Source organism: Poecilia latipinna, unplaced genomic scaffold (assembly GCF_001443285.1).
Source record: "Poecilia latipinna isolate Pla-1442-1.1 unplaced genomic scaffold, P_latipinna-1.0 Scaffold119, whole genome shotgun sequence".
Lineage (NCBI taxonomy): Eukaryota > Metazoa > Chordata > Actinopteri > Cyprinodontiformes > Poeciliidae > Poecilia > Poecilia latipinna.
Window position 1 is genome coordinate 140,746 of NW_015112735.1, and position 26,268 is coordinate 167,013.

Here is a 26,268-nt window from a genome sequence, read left to right on the forward strand (position 1 = left end):
TTACGATGTCAGGTTTCCAGGCTTGATATTTATGTCTCGATTATTAATAAGCCTCTCATGAACACAGCGGTGGTTGAATAGCTAATTTAAACTCCTGCTCTGCTCGTCAGTCGCTCTTTGAGTCGCCTTTTATTTTTTCTGTTAATGAGACCGAAACGCACTGAAATGTGCAACACCTTGTTGAAACAATAATTACTGAGATTATTAATTTTAACACCTTTTGTTGATTTTTTTTTTTTTTTTTTTTTATAATTTTTTTTTAATGAATCTACAAACGTTTAGGATCTTGGTGAATATTTTTGATAAGCCTGTCAGAAAAGGAAGTGCTGGTCTTTCGGAAAGGTTTTGAGTCGTATTGGGCACCCCTGCATTAGAATATACTTTAAATAAATTTGTGGTTGAAAAGTTCAAGCGATATGGACAAGAGCTACATGTCGTGCAGAGGACACAGTAGACAATTGTGTCCCTTTGGACACAGTGGTTTCCTGTTTGTAGTCTGCTTTATGATACATGTGCACACGTTGTTCACGAAGGCACATTTGGATTCATTCCCTCTGTCTGCAGGACGACTCCCTGAAGTCTGCGGTGGCAGTGAATTCCCAGCCTACCTCTATCCCGCTGCTCACGGCCTGTACGGTCAGTGTAAAGACGGTGGTGGCCAACCCCATCGTCCATCTGACCAATCTAACCCACGACATCCTGCATACCATCAATGCACTCGACTCTCCTCCACATCCGGATGTCGTTAACAACGAGGTATAGCAGTTTATTCTTCCTCATTCGATACTGTATATAGCCTTTTGAATGTGAAAACTAATTTGCATTGGTGTCTCTAAATGGCTGAAAACAGGTGGCCCATTTGTAAATTAAAGGACAAAACTACTAGGGGTGCGCAGATTGCAGTTTTCTGATTACCAATCTCTAAAGAGCCTGACCTGCTGATTCTGATTTTAGCCAATACCATTTTTTTGTCTGGAATATTGCTAAATATAGCAATAAAGTGGCTGAGTTGGCAACAGCGGGGTGACTATTGTTAACTGCAGACATGGTGGGCCGGTCTGTCAGTCAAACCTCTCTTACTGCAGAGCAGAAAGGACAGTGACAGATTTTTTTTTAAAAACCTTTGCCAAAGTGGATTAGATCAAGGGATAAGATGCTTCACATGTGACTATCAGCCAATCTTAGATCTTCCAAAATTAAGGATATTGGCGCCGGTATAATGGTGCTGACCTGAAGCTAACATTTAATTGAAGCCAACATTTGTATTGTTACTATTCCACTTTATATTTTTCAAGAAATATATTTTTAATTCAAAACAAAATATTTACCTGAACAGAAAAAAAATGTTACCCTTGTGCATCTTCCCCTTTTCAGATCTATGTGATGCATACCTTGGCTGCTTCCTTGTCTGCATGTATTTATCAATGTCTTTGTGACGGACACAAATACAGGTGAGTGTGGCAGAATTGTTTCTCTTTTATTATAATCCATAACTCTGAACGTAAGGAGCCTATTTAATGTATTTTAGTCAAATGTGAAAAGGCGACTTCTATGGTCAAATTAAATATATACACTATTTCTTGAATTTTGCAGTGGTTTAACATCAGCTATAATTGACTTCACCTGTTTTAAAGAGTATATATAAAATGATTACAGGTTTTGCAGAGAAGTAAATGAAGGTTGATGTGATCTGGCCTGAGCCTCATGAACAACATATGACTGCACAGTTGCATCACATGCTTTGAAAAGAACATCGCCTGAGTATTCGTCCTGCTTCACACAGCTGGACCTCTCTGTCTTTGATTTCACCACTGCTGTCTCACATATACAGCATGGGAGAGGTTGCTGCCTTTATGCATTTCCTGTTACCATGACGATCATCGTGGCCTGTATGATCAGCTTGCTGAAATGATCTGTACTGACAGATCCTCCTGTCAGGATTTTTAAACACGAGTGTTTTAAAACCTTCACAATACAATGCTTTGCACCTTTTCTCCAGAGTTCTGCATAAAACGGTGCAAACTCTACTTCATGCAACCAAGGTTGACGAAGTGTTAGCTCCAGGCTAGTGTCCTGCCTGCTCCCATTGCTTTAATCCCTTATTGGTCTCCAGGTGATTCTTTCAACAAGTTTCTCACTTCCAGAGCGATTAACCTTCACTATAAATCCAAATTACTACCTCGTCACAAGTAACCCGACTGTTAATATTCGAGCCAGAACATTTGTGTCACTTCATCCATGGTGTTTGAACTGAATGATTTCAAGGGCTGCTGGTGCTGAATAATAATTAATAAGGCAGCGACACGGCTGCTGGTAACAAGGACGTGTTGCATAATGGGAGGATAATACACACTTTCAGTTGAAGTAAAGACTGCATATATAACTGAGTTTTTTTTTTTTTTACTGGGTTTTTGCAAAACGCTGCTGTAAAGCAAAATAAAGAAATGCAGGAGTATGATGGGCACTTGTCTGTTTAGATCATGTGGAATATAAATTATGAAAACTTTAAGGATGCTTGTTGACATTCTTATTGTAAATGCTTAATTATGTGTTTTGGTTCTTTTGCATGGGAGGGCAGCATTGTTTATTTAAGAGGCTGATGCACCATAGCTTCCAATCAGGTTGACAAGAACGGAGTCGGATTTAAACTTCAGATGAATTCCTATGCGTGGGAGGCCATTTTTAAAATAGCCTGTTTGGCTTAAAGCTGTGCTGCTTTGTGTGCTGCTGTCATGGTTTTGTCAGAATCCTCCATGATGTTTACAGTTTCATGAATGCTTTACCAGACTGGAGCTTAAAGTCACAGTAGAAATGAATTAGGTGTCATGTCTTAAGGAGAAGAGCTCTTTTCTTTCTCACTATTAAAGTTCTCTCCCCTTACTTATTTAGCTTTAAGTAGGTCTCAAATTAGGTAAGTTTTGTCAAATTTAAACACCATGTGTCATCATTTTTACTATTCAGTTGTGTTTGCGATCGTAGCTGATAAAAGTTAATTTGTTTTCCGTCTCCAAAATTGAGAAGTAGTGCAAAGCAGCTTGATTTTTTTTTTCTTGCTTCAATGCATAACCCAGTGATCATGAACAAAAATGATATTGCCCCAGTCCTGCAGCTTCAATGAGAGTTCATAGAATGAAGATTTATATTGTCATTTATCCAGTGAGGTGGAAGAAGTCAGGAGAAAGAAGGTCTGGGAACAATTGCTTAGAGAGGTAACAAACTGGCAACCTACACAGAAATTTAAAAATGTTCTTAGTAAGCCCAGGCTGTTTGCATTTCTCCACTGCAATAAAGGACCGTTTTTGACAAACTAATTTAAAAAACTAAAATCTAATTTTTGATTCATTTCTGACAGCAGTGTAACTGTTGTGTGCAGAGCAATTGGAGAGCATTTAAAGATTTAGTCATTTAATTTGAGGAGATAAACAAATATGATGTACTGACAAAATTGTATTCTTATCCATTTTTTCTGTTTACCTTTCAGTTATTCATTATGCATAAAACACAAATGTTACTTTGGAAGTTTTGTCTTGAATTGGTCCATTTCTTTTCTTTTTTCTGCTCCTCTGACAGCCATGTGAACCATTTCACCGGGACTGTGTATCAGAGTGTTTTACTGTCTCAGAGGCAGACGGTGAAAACCGTCAGCTTGGGTGAGGCTGTTCAGCCAAATACTTCTCCTGCTCAGTGGCCTGGTAAGTCCCACAGATTCAACTTTCAGCTCTGTTTAAAAGAATATTTTAAAGTTTTTTGGGGGGGTTTTCTGTTTCAGCAATTAAAAAAAAAAAAAACCTACTTCAGCACCTATTTCTCTCCTTGTGTGGCATTACATCGCATACATTTATCACATCTATACAAAACGATCTTAACTTTATTGGTGTGCTTTGTAAGAAAATAAATGTGATTGCCCATCGGATGCAATTTCACTATAAATTTTAGGCATTCAGGTTTTTCTGGCTTGTCTTTCATTTAGCTGTGGTTTAGTGTCATTAAGGTCTAAAAACGAATAAAGGAAAATGGCACATATTGATAATATAACTAAATCAGAAATTATATCCCAAAATCCTTAAAACTCATACTAATACTTTGATGACAGAAACTTTAAGTTGCTTCTAAATGTTTAGTCTGTGTTGGCTTTAATTCCACTAAACTTGAAGCAAACATATCACCAAATACAGATAAACGCACAACAAGGACTCTAAAAGCTGTTTTTGTCTTAAAAATTTATTTTAAAGTTGCATATCTGCTTTGAAAACCAATAGAAAGGCCAATTGAATCCAGAGTTTTTTGACTTGCTATTTAAACTTTAGTTTTGGGCTATGTATTCATGTGATTGTAGAGAATATAGCAATAAATATTTCTCTCTTACTGAGTAGATTACATGTTTAAAGTTTCAGTATCTTTCTTCTCAGTCTTTTTATTTGAAGTGGAAACACTGAACTCTAGCACGATAATTTGATACATTCCAGCAGATGTAATAATGGACAGAGCGAAGTGAATTATTAGCGCCGTCAATATTTTCTTTCCCCTTATGAACATTGTGGTTGTGACATAAAGCAAAACTTAAGGATGTCATGAAAACATTAGTTTTTGCTTACTCTGCAAGTAGAGGATAATTTAGAGTAAACCAAGCAACATTTTAGCAGAACATTTTATTCTCATCAGACACTGCAGGCTGTCAGTGTAGATATTTTATTGTTGCATTAATTATTAAAGATCTTTCTTTGCTGCTGTCCATCTTTTTAATAATTCATTGCGTAGCAGTTGACTGTACCAACATCAGACCTTCTGATCTCCATTTGGATTTTATTTAGATTTAAATGTTGTCTTTGAGCTGGAATCATTTATACATAAATTTTTTATTCGGTCTCTCTGGCTTGGGATGTGTCTGCTGTCTGTTTTTATTTATAGATCTTTGGTGGTGGCAATTTAGTAACGTACAACAGAAAATCCTCGGAGGCATTAAGAAATGTTTCAGCTTAAGAGAAGCCAGTAATGGCTTCCTGTTGATGTTTTAATGACATAAACTATCCTTATTTTATGTGTTGGGAACAACCATTTATAGTCATTTTAAAAGCCTATTTTGTTCTCACACGTTGATCCACTCCTGAGATCTAAAGGATTTCTGATTAAAACACACAATATTACTAACATAAAAACTTTTATTAGAGCGTCCCTTTTTTAAATCATGTGTTTAACATGGACATATTTGTCCTTGGTGCAATTTATTGGATTTAAGGCCCTTCTTGTTCCTGTTCTGTATTGCTGATGCATTTGCTTTAGGAGGGAGCAGAAGATTAGGATGGTGGCATCCAGCCTCAAATACATAGTGGTCATCAGTTAAGATGATCCAAATGGAAGTAGAAACATGTAAAAATATGGTTGACTACTGTAATGCTTTAAAATATTTTCATTGATTGAGAGGGGCATAGTTAGAAAAATATATAATTATGAAATGGATATTATTTCTTTCTAAATTAATCCTGCTTTTATCAACATGTCCTATCAAAAGTAATTTAAAATCTAAAAGACTCTGTGCTGTTGCTTAAAGTTTTCAGACACAAAAATGCTTAAATTTTCTTCCCTTTGCAATTTTTCCATTTTGTTGTTTCTCCAGGTATCGCCTCTCTTATTCACCTGTTGAGCTCCGCAGGTGAGGAGACCCAGCCGGGTCTGGCTGTGCTGCTCTGTGAGATCCTGACAGCAGTCTTCCTCAGTCTGTTTGTTCACGGCATGGCCACACACTCCAGCAACGAGCTGTTTCGCATCATGGCTCACCCACTCAACTGTAAGCTTTGGATGACTGTGTTTGGAGGAGGTGCCCGTGTCCCTGTCATGGATAAAGCCAGCAGTCCAGCCAGAACTCCGCCTACAAGTGATTGTTTTGCATTTTTTTGGGGCATAGAGGCTAAATGAAACGTAGCTTCTTCAAAACAAATTATACGTGGCTTAGTATTGTTTTGTTTAGATTTTTTTTGATTGGTTGAAACATGTTTAACACTTTTTTTTTTGTCTTTTTTTTATCAGCCTCCCCAAGTGGGTTGGACCAGAAACCACGACGATTCAAGCTTCTGTCATCCCGCAGTGGATCCAGGGAAGAGTCTGGAATCGAGCGTGAAGGACCTTGCAGTCCTAAGATCGTAGTGGAACAGGAAGCGACCTCCATTTTTAAAGAGGATTTTGTTCCTCCAGATCTCAGTATTTGGGATTATTTCATTGCCAAGGTAATCTACTGCACAGACAACAATGAGCAAAAACTCATGGCTCTTCTTGCTCCTGCAACTGATTCCTTCTTGCCTCTGTCCTTCCGCCTCTCAGCCTGAGCTGCCACCGTCACAAAACAGAGTTGAGTATGACTCAGAGGAGAGCCAGGACAGCCAGGATGAAGATGATGAAGACCTTGAATCTGAAGATGTGTTTGAGCCCAACCTGCCACAGAAAGAGCATTCAAACCATAATTCATACAGGTGACATAATTTATACATACTCTGTGTACTGTGACTCATCTTCTCCCCTCAAAACAAGACGCTTAGATTAATCCTGGATGTCTTCACCGAGCCTCATGTTTCTCCTTTCAGTTGTTTCCATTGGAGCTTCCTTCAATTGCTGCTCCACATTCAGCTTGAACACCGCATGACGTCCCTCTATAACAATCTGATTTGTCATGACTTCTTTTCTCTTGAAGCTGGTGTTTGATGCGCCTGGCCATGGTACAACTGGTGTTGGTCAACCTCAAGTCCTTTTACCCGATGGCAGGGTATGATCTGTTGGGTAAGCGCTAAAATACTCTGCATGCTAAAACAAATAACATCCAGGATGGAGATGAGTGCTGCCCTACTTCATTCTGCCTCACTCAGCTAATCTTGTTGCCTCCTCCTTTGTGTGCGGCTGCTTTTTTTAAACACAGATTTGCCTGTGGCCTCGCCTCTGTGTCACGCTGTGCTGAAGACGCTGCAGCGATGGGAGCAGGTGCTGCAAAAGAGGCTGGAGCTGTTCGGCGGCCCTCCGGCAAAGTACATCTCCACTCACCTCCAAGACGAGATCCCAACTCCTGGCCCCGCCCTGCTCAGACACAAAGCCCTGTTTGAGCCATCCAACACCCCCTTCAGGTACCATCGTTTTATAGGTTGAACTAAAATGATCAATTTCTTTTTTTTTTCTTCCTCTGAGGTGAAGACAGAGGATGAGAGTTTGCTATTGTTTTTTTTTTTTTTACATATAAAATATTCTTTGATTTGTTTGCTGTTGCTGTTTTTTCCCGTTTCTCCCCCATCTTTGTAAGCTGTATTTTGACGATGAGTTTTTAAATGTGATTTTTCTTTTTTTTTTGCATTAGCTTTGTGCTACTAATTAATCATCACTCAGAAGAATGTATATGTTTTACTCTAATATTCTTATTATTTTTCCCAGAAGCAGCCACCACTCGGTACTGCCGGTGAAGCGTTTATGGCAGTTCTTGGTGAAACAGGAAGAGGTGCAGGAGACTTTCATTAGGAACATCTTCACCAAGAAACCAGGCACAAATCAGGTGCGTCACATTTAGTCTACAACCTGCTGCATGAGACACGCTTTATTAACCCTCACTAAGTAGCATATTTACCACAGTGCATCTGCATGAATCCCCGGTCAGATGGCATCATTAAATCCATGTTAATGCCTTTGTGCTTTTTGGGTGCTGCATGCAATCCACATGTATTATAATTGCCTTCATTAGCATGTTGATGCTTCCATTTTGTATGCAGATAATTACACGCTGAGCTAATAACATTACAGTAAATCAAAGTTTGTGAATTTGCATGTTTTATCACTGGTTGTTGTGTGTTTTGTTTGTGCTGGTCTACCCTTTCGCTGCTCCCCCAATCACTAAAGTCGGTTGAGGACCACACTGACAGTATGAAATATTCAGGAGTGGAGGAGGCAGGAAACAGTCAGGTACTGCTACTTATTGATCAATGATTGCTTATGATGTGGGAGTGGGATGAGTGAGATCGACTTTGGTTTCAAATCTCAGAATTTTTTGCAACACTTTTATTAGGTCAAAACTCCCCAAGATGAAATGCTTGCTTTAAAATCTTTGACCAAAGATCCACCAATCAAATGTTTTATGGTCCAGTGTGGGTCAAGCTGAAAATTGTCTGATTTTGGTCACACCCTTGGTCATTTCTGGTCCTTTGCTTTGTAAAAAAAAAAAAAAAAAGGCAGTGTTACAACAGGTTCTGAGAGATGTAATAATTAATGTAAAAATGAAATTAAGAAAAACCTCTTCTCTGCGTTTCAAAGTCCAGCTTTGAAATGCAAATTCACTAGGAAAAAAAATCAAGCAAATCAAAGAAAAGTGTCTTGAGCTGTAAAGTTTTTTTTGATGGGGCTCCATGTTTATCAGCAGGCTTTTACGGAGCACAGTGTGCTTCTAAATATAGCACCCAAGCTTTGCGACTTGCAGAACAGAACATTTTATGTAATTCTTTTAACACTAAGATGTGTATGGCATGCTGCTGTTCACTTCTGTAAATGTAACACCTTATGTAACGCACGTCATGGGTTTAGAGTTTGAGTGGTTCAAGCAGGGGTGGCAATACGCATACGTGTTCAAAGTACTCGTCATCTCCTTTTAAGCTGCAAATGTGACCTCTTTAATCCAATTTTAAAAGATTCTGACATAATTACACTACATGTATTTTTAGGACTATAAACTCTGAATGTTGCCGTCATGAGTTTGAGATTAATTTTACATTTACCTGCCTCAGTATTAATGTGAATGGGAGGCTTAAATTTTAGATCAGTCTGTAAACTGATGCTTTACAGATGATCTGGCTTCCACCATGAGAGCCGGCACATTGTAGGTACTCCATTTGGTTCATTTTTAATTAACCCAGTCTCTCAGAGGACACCCTATGAAGCTGAACAGCTTCACATTAATGGGCTCAACTCTGTCGCAGTGAATCTGCATCCTGCAGAGATTATGTGCTAGAGAAAATGGCAAAACACCATATTTAGATTTCTGCAGGTCAAGTTTTGTTTGACTCTTTGAAAGAAAACGACACAATCTTTTCCTCCCGACTGAATGCGCAGAAGACTTTAATTCAATCTCGACTCGAGTAACTTGGTCGTCAAGTTCTAGCTTCTGTGTCCAATGTGCAGAGCTGCAGAAGAGCCTGCAGAGCCGTACGCATCCCACCGGACCACTCATCGCTCCAGGGTCTTTTTCCCTTCTGCTCTCTACTAGCCAGCATTTACGTACAGAGCCTTTCAACTCCCTTGACCTTTTTTTGTGTTCATGTTCCAGTCAAAAACATTATTGTTTTTAATTGGGATTTAAATAATTGATCAACACAAAGGCATGCATAATTGTGATGAGGTTTCAAAATTACTGTACATAAAAACCTTGCAAGTGCTTTGTACATTTGTGCAGAACCACCTTTATTCTGATAGCCTATTATATCAATTGCTCTCAGAAGTCAGTATTGTCTACCTTTGTGTAATTTAATCTCAGTATAAATTTTTGAGTTCTCTGAAGGTTTGCTTAAAGACCAGAGAACAAAGACCGGTCAAGGAGAAACTTATGGAGAAGTATAGAGCAGGATAAGGCTGTAAAACAATATCCCAAGCTCTAAACATCTCTGTTCAATTCGTCAACTGAAAATAGAAGTAGTATGACACTACTGCAACCCTACAAAGATTAAAGAATAAATAAACAATAATCAGGTTTAAATATTTTGATGCCAGATGAGTCCAAACCTGAACTTTTTGCCCAAATAAAAAACATTTTTTGCATGATAAACATTGCACATTTTCCTGAATACATCATCTCTTTGGTAAAGCATGGTGGTGGCAGCATCATGCTGTCGGGATTCTTTTTCAACTGGTTAGTTCATGGGAAGGTGGATGGGGCAATCCTGGAAGAAAACAAGTTAGACTTGAGAGGAAGTTCTCCTTCCAAAAAGACAGTTATGGTAAACTGGCAACTAATACTATACATTCCTAGCTACAATTCATGGGTTAGTATGGCCTAGTCAAGGTCCAGGCCTAAATCCAATTGAAAATCAATAGGAAGACTTGACATTTGTTCTTTATCGGTGCTCTCCATCCAATCCATCTCCTAATGCTAGGTCTCTGGATGTGCAAAACTAGCGGAGATGTAATGGGTGGTTCTGGTTATCATTTTTCTTTTCACTTTATAATCCTGGACCACTTTTTGTTGCTCTGTCACGTAAATTCCCAATTAAACACATTGAAGCTTTTGGTGGTAATGTGAAAAAGATTAGGAAGTGTGAGTACTTTTTGCACTGTAGCGCTGTAATCGAGCCTTAATGAACAAGAGGAGTTTGGCCTGATTCAGTTTTTCTTCTATTCAACAGAATTCTTAAATGCTATAGAAATAAAAATAATTTATAGGATTAGCTTTGCAGATAAATTCTGCTGAACATAACTTGACAAATAATTTGTTCAGCTCTCTTATGTCTGTTCCATAGTTTAAAGGAAATGGAGCAGGGATTAAGGCTGTTATTTGTCTGCAGGAAATATTTGCCAATGTTTCACTTGTAATTACTAAATCTCCATGGTGGTGACATGGTGTGTGTGTGTGTGTGTGTGTGTGTGTGTGTGTTACTCGCCACAGACTGAGTCAGATCTGGGCTGGCCCGGAGGCAAAGCACGCATCATCCACAAGGAATCTGACATCATTACAGCCTTTGCCATCAACAAGGTAAAAGTCTCACACTGATGTCACTAAATATTAGAAAACAAGATGAAAAAAGATACAAGTGTTCACAGTTAATTACTTCAGTTCCTTGTTTGGCTGCCTTTGCTCTTTTTTTTTATTTTTTTTTCCCCTCAGTAATATAAAACTTTTATCAGTGCCATGGAAGCTGATGCAGTATTCGTGATTTGTGTTGTAGCTCTGTCTTTGCAGAAACACGGTTCTCTGTAATGGAAAACTGCTGCAGAAACTTGTTTACTTAGAATTCTAATTATCATTGTGACCAAATATTATGCAACAGACTTTGCTCGTTTTGTCATTTCCCTTCAGCATTTATTTTTTATCTCCTCTAGTTGGTGTTTTTATAAAAATGCTACACATTTCATGCATAGACTAATATTGTGCATAGAATAAATTTGTTTAGTCATTGAAATTTTTCACTATAATTTGTGATAAAACTGAATGTGGAACTAGTAGGTCAGCAGAAACATGGTATATCTGTCTTCTTGTTTATTCAATTAATATTTTAGCACAGTGTATAGTTCTAAAAACAGCTTAATTTTTCTTAGTAAAATAGGCCAGTTGCCAAAAATATGTAAAGGTACATCTGGAAAATATGCCGTCACTCATTTCAAAGAGTACAATTTATTAAGATTTGTTACCTGTAGAGTGACACATTGCAAGCATTTATTTTGTGTAAATTTGATCATTGTTGCTTAGAGATAGCAAAATTCTCCCTTAGAAAATTTGAATATGATGAAAAAGTTGAATATTGAAAACTCTTGGTGTCAATTTCCTCTTCATGAGACTGTATTAGGAAAACAGATCCTCTTCAGTCAGAGGCTTCTTCAGATCTACTGTAATATAGACTGCTACAAAAGATGTTTCCTGCTGACAGACATCATTGAGTTACAACAGCATTTAATTTCCATTGAGGATCAATAAAGCAGTTTTGAATTTAATCAGCTGACTAGCTCAAAACACGTGCAGAGGTTTCCTGAGGTCCTCGGAGGTCTCTGAGTCTGGGTGTGAAGCTACGCAAAAGTGGGTAAAACTGCTGATCAGACAAATGTTGTTGACACCTTTTACAGCGAAGCTACGGCATGAGAAACTGGCTGCTCAGAGTTCTGTATCCCAACACATTCATAGAAAGTTGAGTGGAAGGAAACGGTGTGATAATAAAAGGTACTTCAGCAACAAGGATGGCTGTGACCTTGAGAAGTTTGACAAAAAATCCAATCAAGAAACTTCACAAGAAGTGGACTGAGCCTGAAGTCGGTCCATCAAGACCCACTGGTCAGACGTTTCCTACACTTGGACTACAAATATCGTATTCTTCGTGTCAAGGTACTCCTGAACCAGAGCTTGTGTCAGAAGCGAATTATCTGAGCTACAGAGAAAAAGAACTGGACTGTTGCTCAGGCGTCTAATGCCTTTTTTTCCCAGATTAAAGAAAAGTTTGGATTTCATTTGATAAATCAACATCCCAGAGTTTGGTGGAAGACTGGAGACACAGAATCCACATTGCTTTAGGTCCGGTGTGACGTTACCTCAGTTGGTTAAGATCTGAGGCGCCCTGTGTTCTGCTGTTTTATGAAGTCTGCAGTCAACACAGCCATCTACCAGGATGGTTTTAGTCACTTCTGGTCTCTTCCTCCTAACAAGCTTTTTGGAAAGCTTGTTGGTTTTACTGTCCAGCTGGACTTTGCACCTGCCCACATTGCCAAATGTACCAATAACCTCTTTAATGACCACATTGTCTCTGGGATTTGGGTCAGATCATTTTGCTGGCAGTTTCAGCTCAGAGAGAATGCGTTTCTGTCAGGAGGACAATGAAAAACACTAGATCCAACAATCCAGATGAGACAAATGCTGCTGTTATTTCACCCTGGGTTTCCTTAACATTTCAATAGTTTTGCATTGTTGCAGTAATTCATGCAAAATTAGCCCAGACAAAGTACTGATGGTCAAAAACACAAAATCATACCAAGTATATCTGGTTTAGTTTCTAGTGCAAATATTGTAGTACACTTAAAATAAGACAAAAGTAACTTTTCAGCAAGAAATTTGGGAATGTCTTAAGCCAATAACTCCTTAATATTTATGGAAAAAGAACTAGTTATAAGTGAGATAATCTGCTAGTAGAACCAGACATTTTTTCCATGTTATATGTTAAAATGTCTTGTTCCACAGGAAGATTTCACTTATGACTAGTTCTTTCATCAATATTAACTTACAACAAGTCCTTATATTGTGTGCAGTGCATGGGCATATTTTTCAGTAGGTCGACATTTTGATTTGGAAAGGTTTTGTTTTAATTAGCCATGAGCCATAAACAATTCAAGTTATCCAAAGTAATTGACTGAAATGTATCCCTTTGTGGTTAATGCATCTTCAGTTTAATATAAAAAAAAAAAAGAAATATTTTCTGCTTAAGGACAGACAGGTTTGTTGTTCAACACAAGCACAAAGTGTTACTACACACTGTTTGTGTCTACAAGTGACATCTTGATGCTGATGCGAACCGACATGGATGAGCTCTGGCCAGTAGGGAAGTTGGAGGCCGGGGTCAGCCGACTTGATTAGAGCACATTAAATTTGTCTGATGCAGAGTTTCCTCTGAGACTCAACCTGTTTTCTCCTCTCTTCCATCCCTTTCTTTCCTCTTGCCCCGTCTTTTGTCTGTCCACCAGGCAAACCGTAATTGTTTAGTCATGGCCTCCACACATGACATTCAGGAGCTGGACGTGTCATCCATCTTGGCCACGCAGATCTTGACTTGGATCGATGAAGATGAAGTCGAATCCAAAGGGTATGAGAGCAATCCTGCATGTTTGGGCATGTTGCTTATTCGCACTGCGCTGGTTTGCACCAGGAGTGACATCAACTCGCTCACTCATTATTTGTTGGCAGTATTTTTCATTTTAACTCAAATTCGGATTATTTTTAATTTAAAATCTAAGTATAAACAATCATTTTGATGTAGCTGTAGCCTTAAAATATGAATATATTCCTGAATGCAGATGTAAGGCTGTTCATTTGCTGCGCGAAATTAATCCCTAACCAGTCAGGTTGTGTCTTCTGACCCATGTCATCTAATTATACATGTCTAATTATTTTTCTCCCTGTAGTGTTGGTGGTGATGACTTCCTGGTGGTCCATGCGCGTGATGACTTTGGTTCGCTTCACGGCACCACTCCATACACTCACAGCAGCCCGGGCACGCCCATCAATGTGCCTTGGCTTGGAGGGCACCAGACCGGCAGAGGTGCAGCTGTGGTGAGTTTAACATTAAAACCAGGCACAGCTGCGTGGTAAATGCACACCAATGAACGCTGCAGGTGTTAAGAATGACAATGGCTTAGTAGGCTTCATTTTTACTTCACAGTATATAAGCTAGTGACGGTGCAATAACGGTTTTCTGTCCCTGATCTGACTTAACTATAGATTAGACTTTTGGTCATCTGTCTAAATGTATTAGGAAAAATTCAATCTGTACCATTTTGTCCCAGTCAAATAACTCTACAGGATAGGCTTCATATTCTGCTAATATTCTGTTACCAGAACTATTATGTGTGAAATGTGCATAGCATTTATTTCTAAATTTGATTTGGCACATCCAGTAGCAGGCTTTAATGAAAACAAGTCCTACTTGAAAGTGCTAGGCTAACATTGGCATGCTTTGTCTCTTTTCAAGTGACTCGTTGATAATTTGCTTCATGAAGTATTTCAGTGCATATCCAATAAATCATTTGCAGACAAAACTTACAGGGGAAAAAAAAATCTGCATTTTTAAACATACTGCTTTTGTTTTGAACATCTGAACCTGTAATATCTGCTTTTTGTCTTGCGTTAAATAATACAGACTGCATTTTGGGAATATCTGTAAGCAAAGCAAGTCACGTGACTCAGACAGGAATAAACAGCAGCCTGTAGAATCAGTTAAATGTGAACATCAATGTTGAGCATGAAGCGTTTGGAAATCATTTCCTTACTAATAACATTTGCACAGTTTTGCAAGTTGTCTGCAAAAATTACCGACCGACCTAAACACAGATATTAAAGCACAGAGATCAGGGCTGAAATACTGAGGACTTTGATTATCCAATAAGGGCATTTCTAATTTAAAAAAAAAAAAAATTTTTTAGAATTTTGCATTACAAAACTAACTTACTCAGGTATAGAACCTTGTGGAGCAAGCTAATTAGTAGCTTAAATCAACAAAATATGTATTAGATCAGTGCAGTTTAAAAAAAATGTAACACAAAATGTTTGAGCCTACTTGGGGCCATAATTTATTGCTGCCAAGAATTTATTGATGCCTATTTCTCAGTTAAGTTAAATTAACTGGATAAAGGTTATTGAGGCAGGTCAAGATGAAAATTTTCTTTATGGATCAATCAATATGAAACATTCTGATAATCGGTTTTTGAAAGTCGTTTCAAAAACCCATTTTCCAAAAAAGCAGTAAAACAATTTTGGCTTTCAAACAGCAGAGATGGTATAACTTTACAATTATAATGCCAAACCCTGCTCTTCTGGAAGTAACTGATGCCTTTTGCTCCTAATCTGCTCTTCTTTGTTCTCAAAGCAAAATCCTCAATGCAGTTGAAATAATTTACATTAATAATTCATTTTCATCTGCGCCCAGTTTGCCAAAAGCATCCTGGCTGCTAACATAAGCTCCCATCATAGACTAACAGAGAAAATGAGGTTGTTTCCCACCTTTTTGCTTTTTTGAAGCTGTGGTTTCAGCTGGTTTCAATATAAAAAGGCAGGAAGCCGTTTTTTACTCAGAAGCTTGGCGTTATCATCCGGAAGGGAGCTGGATTTAATTTTATGGTCTGAATCATGTAGGCGTGAGTCATGTTTGTTGATTTTTACCCATTTCACGTATTGTTATGCGGACTGGGCAGTAAAATCCACTCAGGATGATTATGATGTTACAAAGCAGTCATGCGGTTTGCAGAAGGTTGGAGGAGAAAAAGTTGTGGCTGAATAATGGAATAAAAAATAAAACTGTGACGTTAATGTGTGCTTTTACAGAGCCAACAGCTGAAAAGTGGGACAGAAGAGCTGCAGTAGATTAAACTGAAACAATTGTCGAATTCCGTTGCTCAAAGTAACATTGCATATTAGGTTTATGCAACGTTGGTGTCAACATGTTTTGATGTTAACGGCTTTCTAGCTTTATAAGTTATGAATCAGAGCTCGAGGATGATATAATAATCCAAGGCAAAACATGAAAACAAAAGTCACCACATGATTTACGTCTGTAGAAATGAGGGAAAGGGACGTTGGGAAGCAAACAAATGGTTTGTTACCAAACCTGTGCAGATCTGAATGCTGATGAGGGAATCCAGTCCTTTGAGTCAGGTGTGTTGGAGAAGGGATGCATCTGAAATTGTTGGATAGTTGCTCTCGAGGTCTGGACTTGGGCAAACATGCGCTAAGTGGTGCGTAACAACTCTGAACCAGCCCTGAAAATGGATGGCTGTGAAGCCTGAGGGCGTTCTGGAGAGGTTGGCGCGTTAGAAGACATTAAGCTCCCAGCGTATGAGATGCTGTGGCAATTTGTTCTTGAAGTTTGTTCTGTTAGATGTCAAAAATGAGTATATTTATCCAGGACAGGTTCATCAAAAAGAAAAAAAAAAGTGGAACAGTTGAATATTATGTCTTATAATTTTTAGGTTTATACTTTATGGAAAAAACAAAAATGCAGTAAGAAAAAAAAATATTTAAACAAATGTCAAGCTCCTGAAAAATAGATTAATTTCCACTTTGGACCTCCAGTTGCATGAATTACTGCATCAATGCACCGTGGCACAGAGGCAATCAGCCTGTGGCACTGTGTAGGCGTAATTGAAACCCAGACTGCTCTGATGGATCTACCATCTTTTGACAACAGCCCATAGATTTTCTATGGGGTTAAAGGTCAGGAGAGCGAATCATAGTTACCAAACCAGGTTTTGGTAGCTTTGGCAGTGTGAGCTGCTGCTGCTAAATCCAGCTGGAAAATAAAATCAGCTTCTGGATTTCTGCAGAAGACGGCAGGAAGTGCAGTAGAAGTTGGAGAAAACACAAGACGTGAGCCCAGGGGTTACCGATATCCTGCTTTTTCAATACTCAGTTTTTCTGAGATGGTGAAGTTTGGAGTTTCATTTTCTCTAAGCTATAATCATTTCTCCATGTCTAACGGTTCTATGTAATAGATCAGTTTACCTTTGACTGAATAAATATTTAACTTTTCACAATATCTTGTTTTGTTTTAGATGCACCTTTATAATTTATCTGTTTATCAAACACCCTCTGTGTTTATAATCCATGTTTCTCTCACTGTGAGTTCATGGGTTGTCCTGGTCCATCATCAGCGCTAAATTATTCAGCCTGCAAGGTTTTTCCACAACTGTGGTTCATTTTCACCACAGTAATAACCTTAAAACACCGAAGAGTTTTTGTTTTTAAGTCCAAAAAGTTTGCTATGTTTCTGTTTTTCTCTGAGATCCCCCTATGACCTGCACCATCATTCCTAGCAATGCAATTATTCTGACCTTTTTCTTTTACAACAGTATATTTCTCTGCTTTAAAAATACGTTTAGGTTTCTTGGTTAAGCTCATGTCCACCCCCTCTTTCCTCTCCTTCTCCCAGATGATAAAGAGAAATATCAACAACGTGAGAAGAATGACCTCTCATCCCACACTGCCATACTGTAAGTAGAACTCTGACGTCTGTCAGTAGATCGGAGGAGTCATTGCCTTTATATTAAAAATGCAACACATTTGTCATATTCTGGTCTGAAAAGCCTCCAGGGGAGCATTACATCACCAAAAAATGTACATATTCTGCAACTGAAATAGTTTTTTTGTTGTTCTTTTTTCCTGCTGCTGCTCAAATAAAGATTATGTTAGCTCTCTTGGTTGAGATTCTTGTACGTTTTCTCTGAAAATGCAAACTGGGGAGGACAATTCCCAGCATGTCAGGAAAGCGTGTATAAATGAACCCCTTCCTTGATCAATTATGGATGGTTTGAGAACTAAACAACAGCGAAGATATGCTGAGAACCGTGCACTGATTGACATCTACCTAAAAGATGTTACATCTTCGTTTCTGCTGTTCCTTTTGCTGTTCGTCAGACCTGACAGGAGCTCAAGATGGAAGCGTGAGGATGTTCGAGTGGGGTCACTCTCAGCAGATCATCTGCTTCAGAAGTCCGGGCAACTCCAGAGTCACCAGGATCCGATTCAACCACCAAGGGAACAAGGTCACAAATTCACACTCGTCCTTCTAGAACCACATCTGAAGTTTGAAATGAATCTGATAAAGATGAAGCGTAAATATTGCACGGAGTACGACAAGATTTTGTTTTGAATATCTGCTGTGCAGCCAACATTTTAATTGAATTGCATCGTTTAAAGCTCGTCATTTTCAGTTATATCCAAGGTTGCAGCTAACAATAGTTAGATTAATTGCCATGTCTAGAGTATAAGACAGAGCTGAACTCGGGCATCAGTGCATGACACCATGTTTCTCAAAGAAGGAAGTAGTGATGGCAAAAGCTTAGAATGTGGAGATTTATAAATCTTATAATAAATTTTGCAATGAAGCAGAAATCAGGAGAAATGCTGTCCGAGTAGCTTAGAGAACCTAACAAACCAGCACAATGCACAGCAATTTAAAAGCTCAGTCTGTAATTTACTGTAGTGTACAACCACTTTTACCAAGCATTATGATGAAAAACTAAAATTGTGGTCGTATTTAGATGAACGTTGCAGTTTTTCTTCATTGTTTCTCTGATGCACAAAGACTCAGGTCAGCACTCCAAACTGCAAACAGAATCCTTTAGTGTTTTTGTAAAAGATATCAGCAGTCAATGGAAGCAGATACAATTCTCACTTTTCTCCGCTAATAACTTGTTTCACTCATGAAGGTTTAACTTTGCTACAGTAATGTAGCAGTCAATCCTTTTTAGTCAATCCAAAGTCAGTTTCTTATGTTTTTCCCCAAAAAATGACTTCAAGCTAGTGCTGCGTGCTAAATGCAGGTTGTAGAAGAAAAAAATAGCCTCTGCTCTTGTTATAAGTCATGGATAAACATGCATGAAATATTTTTAAAAAGCATGGTTGCTGTGGCCATTTAACAAAAGTAGCAGGGAATAGAAGTTGTCTAAAGGCGAAATTTCTTTTTCCTCATTGGGATTAATTCCTGTAAATTTGTCTGAGACGGACAGATTAATGCATGAGTGCTGCAGCTATTAAAATGCAACTGGAATGTCTGGAGAACAGGGATTGAGTTATTAAACACAGATTAAAAACATCAGCAGTTGTTTTGGCCAACAAGGGACACATAAAGTGAAGCACACGGTAAAACAAAGTTTCTTAGTCTCACAAACATCGATTGCTGGCTCAGAGGTCTGGCTGTGGACTCCGCGAGGGATAGACTTAGAAGTTCATGTGACAAATCTGTCATTTTTTTTGTCAAAATCAATCAGTTTCAGTCTTTCTCTTTTAGAGGGATGTGATCTTGAACACTCGTTTTGTCAGAAAAGTAACAAAAAAAACAACAAAAGCATTATAAACCTACTTATTTGTTAGAAAAACACGAAGCCTCACTGTGATTGATTTGTCTCGCATGTTTCTAATTTTAGGAGATTTTGGCTCAGTCATTTTTATATATCCGTCAGGTAATTTGTTGGTACACTGTTATGAAATGGGTCACCATTCTGTTGTGTTCAACGATATTTTCATACTTGCCGTCACAAATTTGCCACTCCAGCTCACACCACCGTGGGGAGTTGGTCCTCAGCACATATTGTTACTGAGCTGAATGAAGCCAGCGTTTTGAACTCAGGCTCTCGCCTCAGGCCAATAATTTTCTCAGATGGTGCCGCTCCTGTGCCAGTACTTATCTGCCTGTGCTGGCCAAGGGAGAGAAATAGGCTCTGGAATAAAAGTAATGCAGAGCGAATACTAGCAGAGCACCTCATTTTAGTTATGTAAGCATATCAGCCAGAACATTATGACCACCGCCGGTGAAATTCAGTAACATTACTGATGTTCTGTTGATCCCAGACTCCCAACAGAACCTTTATTTTTTTGTTTGTTTCCCCTCAACCTGAAAGACAAGTGACTTGTGTGTTGTGTAGAATAATTTTGCTCTCGGTATCATGTTGCAGACCTGGTTTTAGGGTTTTTCTGTGTTCAAATAAATTAACGGTGCGACTGCTTCAATTACTGCAATCTGCTGTCTGTTTGTTTTGTTCAGTTTGGTATTGTAGATGCAGATGGAGGATTAAGTCTCTGGCAAACCAACACCAGTGGGAGCACACTCAAACCGTACCTGGTAATTTATAGTTTATTTATATCCCATTACGGTTGTTATGCGAAATGAATGTTGTACCGGTTTTATTGTTTTGTCATTTTTACCGACTCCCTTCTGTGCTCCTCTCTGCCAGACGTTGCAGTGCCACAACAAGACCGCTCATGACTTTGTTTTTGTTGGCTCTTCTTCCCTCATCGCCACTGCAGGTCTTTCAACAGACAGCAGGTACAAAAACATGAACTATTTTCTTTTTGAACTGTTTCCTTTCCTAAATCTGTATTCCCTGTAACTTAATGTACATTTTGACTGCTGGGGCGATTTGTTTCGAGTTAAAAATGATTAAAAACGTGTAAGCCAGCCAAGCATCCAGTCCCACATCAGCGTTTGGTCAAAAATTACATGTTCCTGAACCATATGGAAATCATTCATAGAACAGCTGAAGATGCTAAAGCGGCTGAGGATGACATATTAAATCTTGTCAGTCAGGATTTATTGTGCGACGACAAAATAGCCAATTCCTTTGACAAAATGGTGTACGTATCAGATTGTGTGATAAGAAGTGGATCATCATTTGGAAATGTTTTTGCTCTGCAGGAATGTTTGCCTCTGGGACACACTCGTCACTCCTGCAAACAGCCTGGTTCATGGTATGCTATTTTTTTTTGGTTAGTTATGAATTACTCAGATTGTTTTGTTTTTTTTGTTTGTTTTGTTTTTTTCCTTAATTGAAAGGAAAAAAATAAATTGTTCTCTCAAATATATACAGCTCTGGAAAGAATTAAGAGACCACTGCACTGGAGCCCAATGAAAACCTCTTGGTTATTTAACAAATATTCAATTCTGAACTCTTCCTGAGTTAAAACATTAGTATTGTTGTTTCTAAATGAATATGAACTTGTTTTCCTTGCATTATTTGAGGTCTGAAAGCACTGCATCTTTTTCATTATTTTGACAATTTCTCATTTTCTCCAACTAAATACTAAATTTTTGCTTGAAATTTCAGCGACATGTCAGTAGTTCATAGTATAAGAGAACAATGTTTATTTTACTCAAACATAAACGTATGGAAAGTAAAATCAGAGAAACTGATCATTTTTAGTGGTCTCTTAATTTTTTGCAAAGCTATGTGTATGTGTATATATATATATATGTGTGTATATATATATATATATATATATATATATATATATATATATAATTTTTTCCATCTGGTTTGATATTAAGTAGTGTTTTTAGATTTTTTCTTTTTTTCTACCTCAAGTAATACTTAAAACTCTGCAAATGTGATTGTTGTTTAAAGACCTAATTATAAAAATTGTTAAAAATAATGCCATTCTGCTTTTAGTCCTCGTGTTTTCTTTCCTGTTTATCCCTCATTTCTTTGTCTCTCTCGTTAGCTTTCTGCTGCCATGACTCCGGCGCCACAGTGCTTTCGATGGCGCAGCGGCGGCAGCTTCTCCTCACCGGCGGGAGGAAAGGTTGCATCACCATCTTGGAGCTTCCGCACCGACACCAGCGGCAGAGTTTCCAGGCCCACGACTCGCCGGTTAAAGCCCTGGCTGTCGATCCCACTGAGGACTGCTTCATCAGCGGATCCGCTGAGGGAAACATTAAGGTACTTAAGTCAGCTGATGAAAAGGATTCGATCAGATGGGAGGAAAGAGTTAAAACCAAGAGAAGGTTAAGTTTTTTTGGGTTTTAGAAAGTCGACCATTTTTAAATGAAAACAGTAATATGGAGACATGAAGCCCTTGATAATGAAAGCACTTCATTTCCTCTGAACAAAGTAAAGTTGTCCGACAGAGAGAACATCCCCGCAGGGCGTCTGGCACCCAGGTGGGAAAGTGTCTGGCCGTCTTCCAGATCGTCAGTCAGATGACGGGCGTTTGTCCACAGGGGCGGCGAGCCCCATCAAAGTCAATGGAAATCAATGTCACTCGATGATTAACCATCTGCTCTGGACAGCAGTGACTGATGGAGACGTATGTCGAAGGTGAAAGTGGGTGGCACTAAAAATAAGGCAGAGGACTTCTACTCTTTAAGTTTTCGAATGAAGAAGTTTTATTTTTTTCCCTCCATGTCGGGGGGGTGGGGACTTTAATCTCCTGACTTGATTAGATTGGTGCTGATCAGACAGCTGTTGCAGGATGAAGGCATTGTGCTCTAGTTACGGATCTCTGCTCAGAATTCAAATGACTTTCACTCTGGATTATTGCTCATGAAAAAGCTTCAGAGCGTCGAGTGATGCTCCTGATCTGAAGTCATTAATTGTATATTGGCTGAATGAAAACTCTGTCATTAAATCTGCACATGGAGAAACTCTTAAAGCCCTGCAAGAAAGACCAGCAACTGTGTGATAAGCTCATATATTTAATAGACTTTAGTGTATTGAGTTCAGTATCCAGTAACAGTGTGTGCAGAAATCAAGCTGCTTTAGAGGAAGGAAATGGGAAATAACCTAACTTAAAGGTAATTTAAGTTAGGTTACAGGTTTGCAGCTTTCACCTAATTTAATGCTGCAAACAAGAGCAACATTTCTCTTTTTATCTTTAAACAATGACTCAGCTGCTTTTCTAGACTGTTGCTCCTCGAATTGTTTTTTTTTTTTTCTTCTCAGTTCTGATGCTATAAAATTCCCACTAGTGTTCTCTTCAGATTACACCCATGTGGTTTCTGTTCATTCCTCTTCCGAAGGGATCATGGGGTGTACTTAATTTTTCCCTGCGATGCTGTTTGAAGTTGAAGCCTTTACTTACAGCACGGTCTTGTGCAGCCATCTGCAACTTTACTTTATTGCTCCGTTTTGTCCTCAGAGCAGCTGCTTTATTCCTCTCAGTCCATAGCTCTCGTTTATGTTTCCACGGTGAGGACAAGAGCTACCGAAGGACATCAGAGCAGAACTGTCCCTCTAAACCTTTAAAAGGCTTTGAAGACTCGTCTCCTCTGAGGGCAGCTACTCTTCTAAAGCCTATAAATTGCTGCTACTCTCATGTTTCTGCTCTTGGACTCGGTCCGTTTGAAAATGTGCTCAGGCTTCCAGCCTTTTTTTCCCGCTGAACCTGAGCTGCTTTTGTCTTTGATGCACTTGTAAAAGCAGAACAAACCAGGTTGATCGTTTGCTAATAAATATTGTTTTAAGATTTGAAACTGGAGCTGAATGGAGTTTTCTAGCCTCTAAAACTGAGTCGCTGAATTCAAATCCAATGCAGAAGTCAAGCCTGCAGCTCTGATTGGCTTGTCATCTGAAACCTGAGCAGCAGAGAGAAGAGCATCCATCAGAGAAACAGCCAAGAGGCTCCCAGTGACTCTGGGGGAGCTGCAGAGAGCCGCAGCTCAGGTGGAAGAAGTTTTAGACAGTTTGAAGATTATTGTGAGCCACATGGAGAACACAGCAAACATAGAAGAATATTTTATTGATCCCAGCCTGAAATTAAATATTGTAACTCATATTAATTAGAGGTAAATAACTGCTAGATATTGAAAGTTCCAGTTGTGGTGGAGAAATGGGCAAAAACATTTACTCACACGATGTTTAAAGAACGTTGTACAATTAGAATAAGCAAAAATATCCAGGTGGAGATTTGAAACTTGGGCCTTAAATGGTCAAGAAGCATTAAAGTAAGGACTAACAGTTTATACCCAGTAGCCATTAAATGCCACTTAGTACTATTTATCATCCAATTTTCTTTATAGTCCATGAAAATGTATTACAAGGTTTCAATAATGACAATAAAAATTATTGTTTGATTAAAGGTTCTTATAAAGACAAAACAAGCTTGTAAGGAACTGACATATAGGAGCTTCTTTTAGGTCAGTAATTCCTCAATATTGATTAAAACTATTTCCACTGGCAGATTATATTAAATATATCTGGTTAAGTGTTATTGATTAAATAAGTACCTTTATTTAATCAATAAAAGCACTTTTATTGATTAAACATACTTTTTAATCAATAAGGAATTATTGACCTAATATAATCTCTTATATCTCTGCATAGTTACTTAGAAGCTAGTTTTGTCTTATTTCAACTATACAAAGATATTTGGACTGGAAACTATCAAAGTAACACTTGGTAAGTTTCTACAGTCATTTATTTTGTTCCTGATCTGGTTTTGGCCTCCAGGTGTGGAGTCTGGCCACGCAGGGCCTCCTCTACCACTTCCCCAACGAACACGCCCGCCAGTCGCTGTTCAGGAACCTGGGCACGGGGGTGATGCAGATCGAGGTGGGACCGGCCAGCCACATCTTCTCGTGCGGCGCCGACGGGACCATGAAGATGAGGACGCTCCCCAACCGCTTCGCCACGGCGCAAAGCAGCAGCAGCAGCAGCCCCAAGGGCGACGTCAAGTTCTTCATCTAGACGTGAAAACATGGCGGATACGAACGACGCAGTAAAATAATCTGCTGTGATTTTCTTTTTCTCTTCCGTTTTTTTTTTCTTATGAAATGTGAACCCAAATCTTGTCTCCAATGGCGACCAAGCACAGGAGCTTTTCACAAGTGTTTAAAACTGCAGCTGAGTCGAGCACAGGGTACAGATGAGAGCACGCTCAGCCAACAGGACCGCCGGCTCCCCGTCCACTGAGGAGCTCGTTTTGCACAGAGAGGGAAGCTGGAGACGTCTCGTATAAATGACAGGCGACCCTCTGTGGGAAGCATCGATGTAACGGAATCACATCCGGTCAGAACGCAGCTGGACGTTCGACCGGATCGTCGGGAGCGAGCAGATGCCAATGTTCCCGTCGCTGGTATCGCGTCACGCTTTTCACTGGAGCTGCTCTCCAGACGGACTCAATCAGTCGAATGAAGTTGGAGATGAATGCAGGCGGTCGCCTTTACAGGAGATGCTTCTTGCTTTCTGACAGATGAGTTGGATTAAACACTAACTGAACAGTAATGAAGGTCCAAACAGCCTTTAGCTCTGCTGTTGCCAGGCAATAGCAGCCGAGCAAAGATAATCAGCAGAGATTCGTTCAGGCCTGACCAGTCGCCTGCTGTTCTGGTCATTTTCAACCCGCTCTGCAGATTCTTAGTTATTTAGACCAGACATATTTCTGAAGAGCACAACCAGGGAGACGATGACAAAAGTTACGATTAAAAATGATTTAAAAATTCATTGCAGGCTTTTTTTTTTCTCCTTTTTTGTTAATAAATTTGGCAGCGCTAATAATCAGAGATTAACCTTAGAAATAAAGCTATGAGATCGACTCCTGTAGTTCACCAGTTGCATCAAGTGGTGCGACTGAATCACTGAGCACCTAATACATGCTGCTGGTCATATTCTCAGATATATTGATGTTTATTGATCCTCTAATGGAACAAAAATGGAAAACTACTGGTTTTATTTTCCCTATAACTATAAACAATAATTGTCCAGCCTTGGTAACAAAACATTGCAATTTAATATGGTCATAGATGGGATTTGAGCATTTTTGTGACTTGTTTTCAAAATAAATGGAAGTGCCGATATGCAGTAGTTTACCAGCGTGAATCGAGCGTCACTCCTCTCATCCATCTGTCAGAAAGCAAATATTTCTCTTGGAGGTGAACGCTTCCTCATCTCTGCACCAGGTTCTCTCTGTATTTGCACACAAGATAAATTAAGCTAATTATATGTAGTGTAATGCATATGACTACAGTAGGCAGGCTGAAGGTAGTAAGGTAATAAAAACAGTAGATGCCAGGATGTGTGTTTATCCCAGCCTAAATTTAACCAGTGGAGTTATAATCAACATTAAGTGTCCTTAATCCTCTGAGTCTCCTCCCGCCAATCCGGCACAGTGCTTTGGTTATAGTGTTGCACAAAGTAGCTTTAATTTATCAGAGCTTTCTCTTGTTGTTTGACTCCACAGATTTTTCCCTGTAGCAGGAAACTTTGCAGTTGACCATGGAAAACGGGAGACGCAAGGCTCAAATTGGGAAGTTGTTTTAGTGGAAAATCATGTTTTATTCCAAAAAACTGTGCAATTTCCCCCTTGACCGATGTGGTGTTACTTCAGTCATCGCCTTTTTGTTCAAACAAAGCAGGTTTTTCAGAAAAATTTCCAGAGATGCACCAATTTTGGGCCAATTTATTTTCCAATTTTGACCGATTCCAATTTTTTCTCTCTCTCAGGACTATTGAATATGAGGAAAAATGTGCTGCAGGTTCTCTTGTTTTGAATCAAAGAAAGTTTTTTTTTTTTTTTTTTTTTCCCCAATTCGAACATATATCGTCTAATTTTTATCAGTTTTTTAATACACCCCAAAAAAA

At 38.9% G+C, this 26,268-nt stretch overlaps 1 protein-coding gene across 1 annotated transcript in view; it reads left to right on the plus strand.

The window, feature by feature from the left end:
* Window positions 1-25,686, plus strand: part of dmxl1 (Dmx like 1) — a 67,175-nt gene extending 41,489 nt beyond the window's left edge. Inside the window, exons 32-51 of the mRNA XM_015028276.1 lie at window positions 534-756; window positions 1,375-1,451; window positions 3,571-3,692; window positions 5,615-5,872; window positions 6,025-6,221; window positions 6,316-6,464; window positions 6,683-6,768; window positions 6,905-7,106; window positions 7,408-7,525; window positions 7,867-7,929; window positions 10,616-10,702; window positions 13,390-13,508; window positions 13,828-13,975; window positions 17,346-17,406; window positions 17,831-17,958; window positions 19,959-20,036; window positions 20,149-20,240; window positions 20,610-20,662; window positions 21,413-21,630; window positions 24,139-25,686. Coding sequence (XP_014883762.1) covers window positions 534-756; window positions 1,375-1,451; window positions 3,571-3,692; window positions 5,615-5,872; window positions 6,025-6,221; window positions 6,316-6,464; window positions 6,683-6,768; window positions 6,905-7,106; window positions 7,408-7,525; window positions 7,867-7,929; window positions 10,616-10,702; window positions 13,390-13,508; window positions 13,828-13,975; window positions 17,346-17,406; window positions 17,831-17,958; window positions 19,959-20,036; window positions 20,149-20,240; window positions 20,610-20,662; window positions 21,413-21,630; window positions 24,139-24,375 — 2,716 coding nt within the window. The 3' untranslated portion in view covers window positions 24,376-25,686. The remainder of the gene's footprint in view (window positions 1-533; window positions 757-1,374; window positions 1,452-3,570; window positions 3,693-5,614; window positions 5,873-6,024; window positions 6,222-6,315; window positions 6,465-6,682; window positions 6,769-6,904; window positions 7,107-7,407; window positions 7,526-7,866; window positions 7,930-10,615; window positions 10,703-13,389; window positions 13,509-13,827; window positions 13,976-17,345; window positions 17,407-17,830; window positions 17,959-19,958; window positions 20,037-20,148; window positions 20,241-20,609; window positions 20,663-21,412; window positions 21,631-24,138) is intronic.
* Window positions 25,687-26,268: the final 582 nt, after the last annotated feature.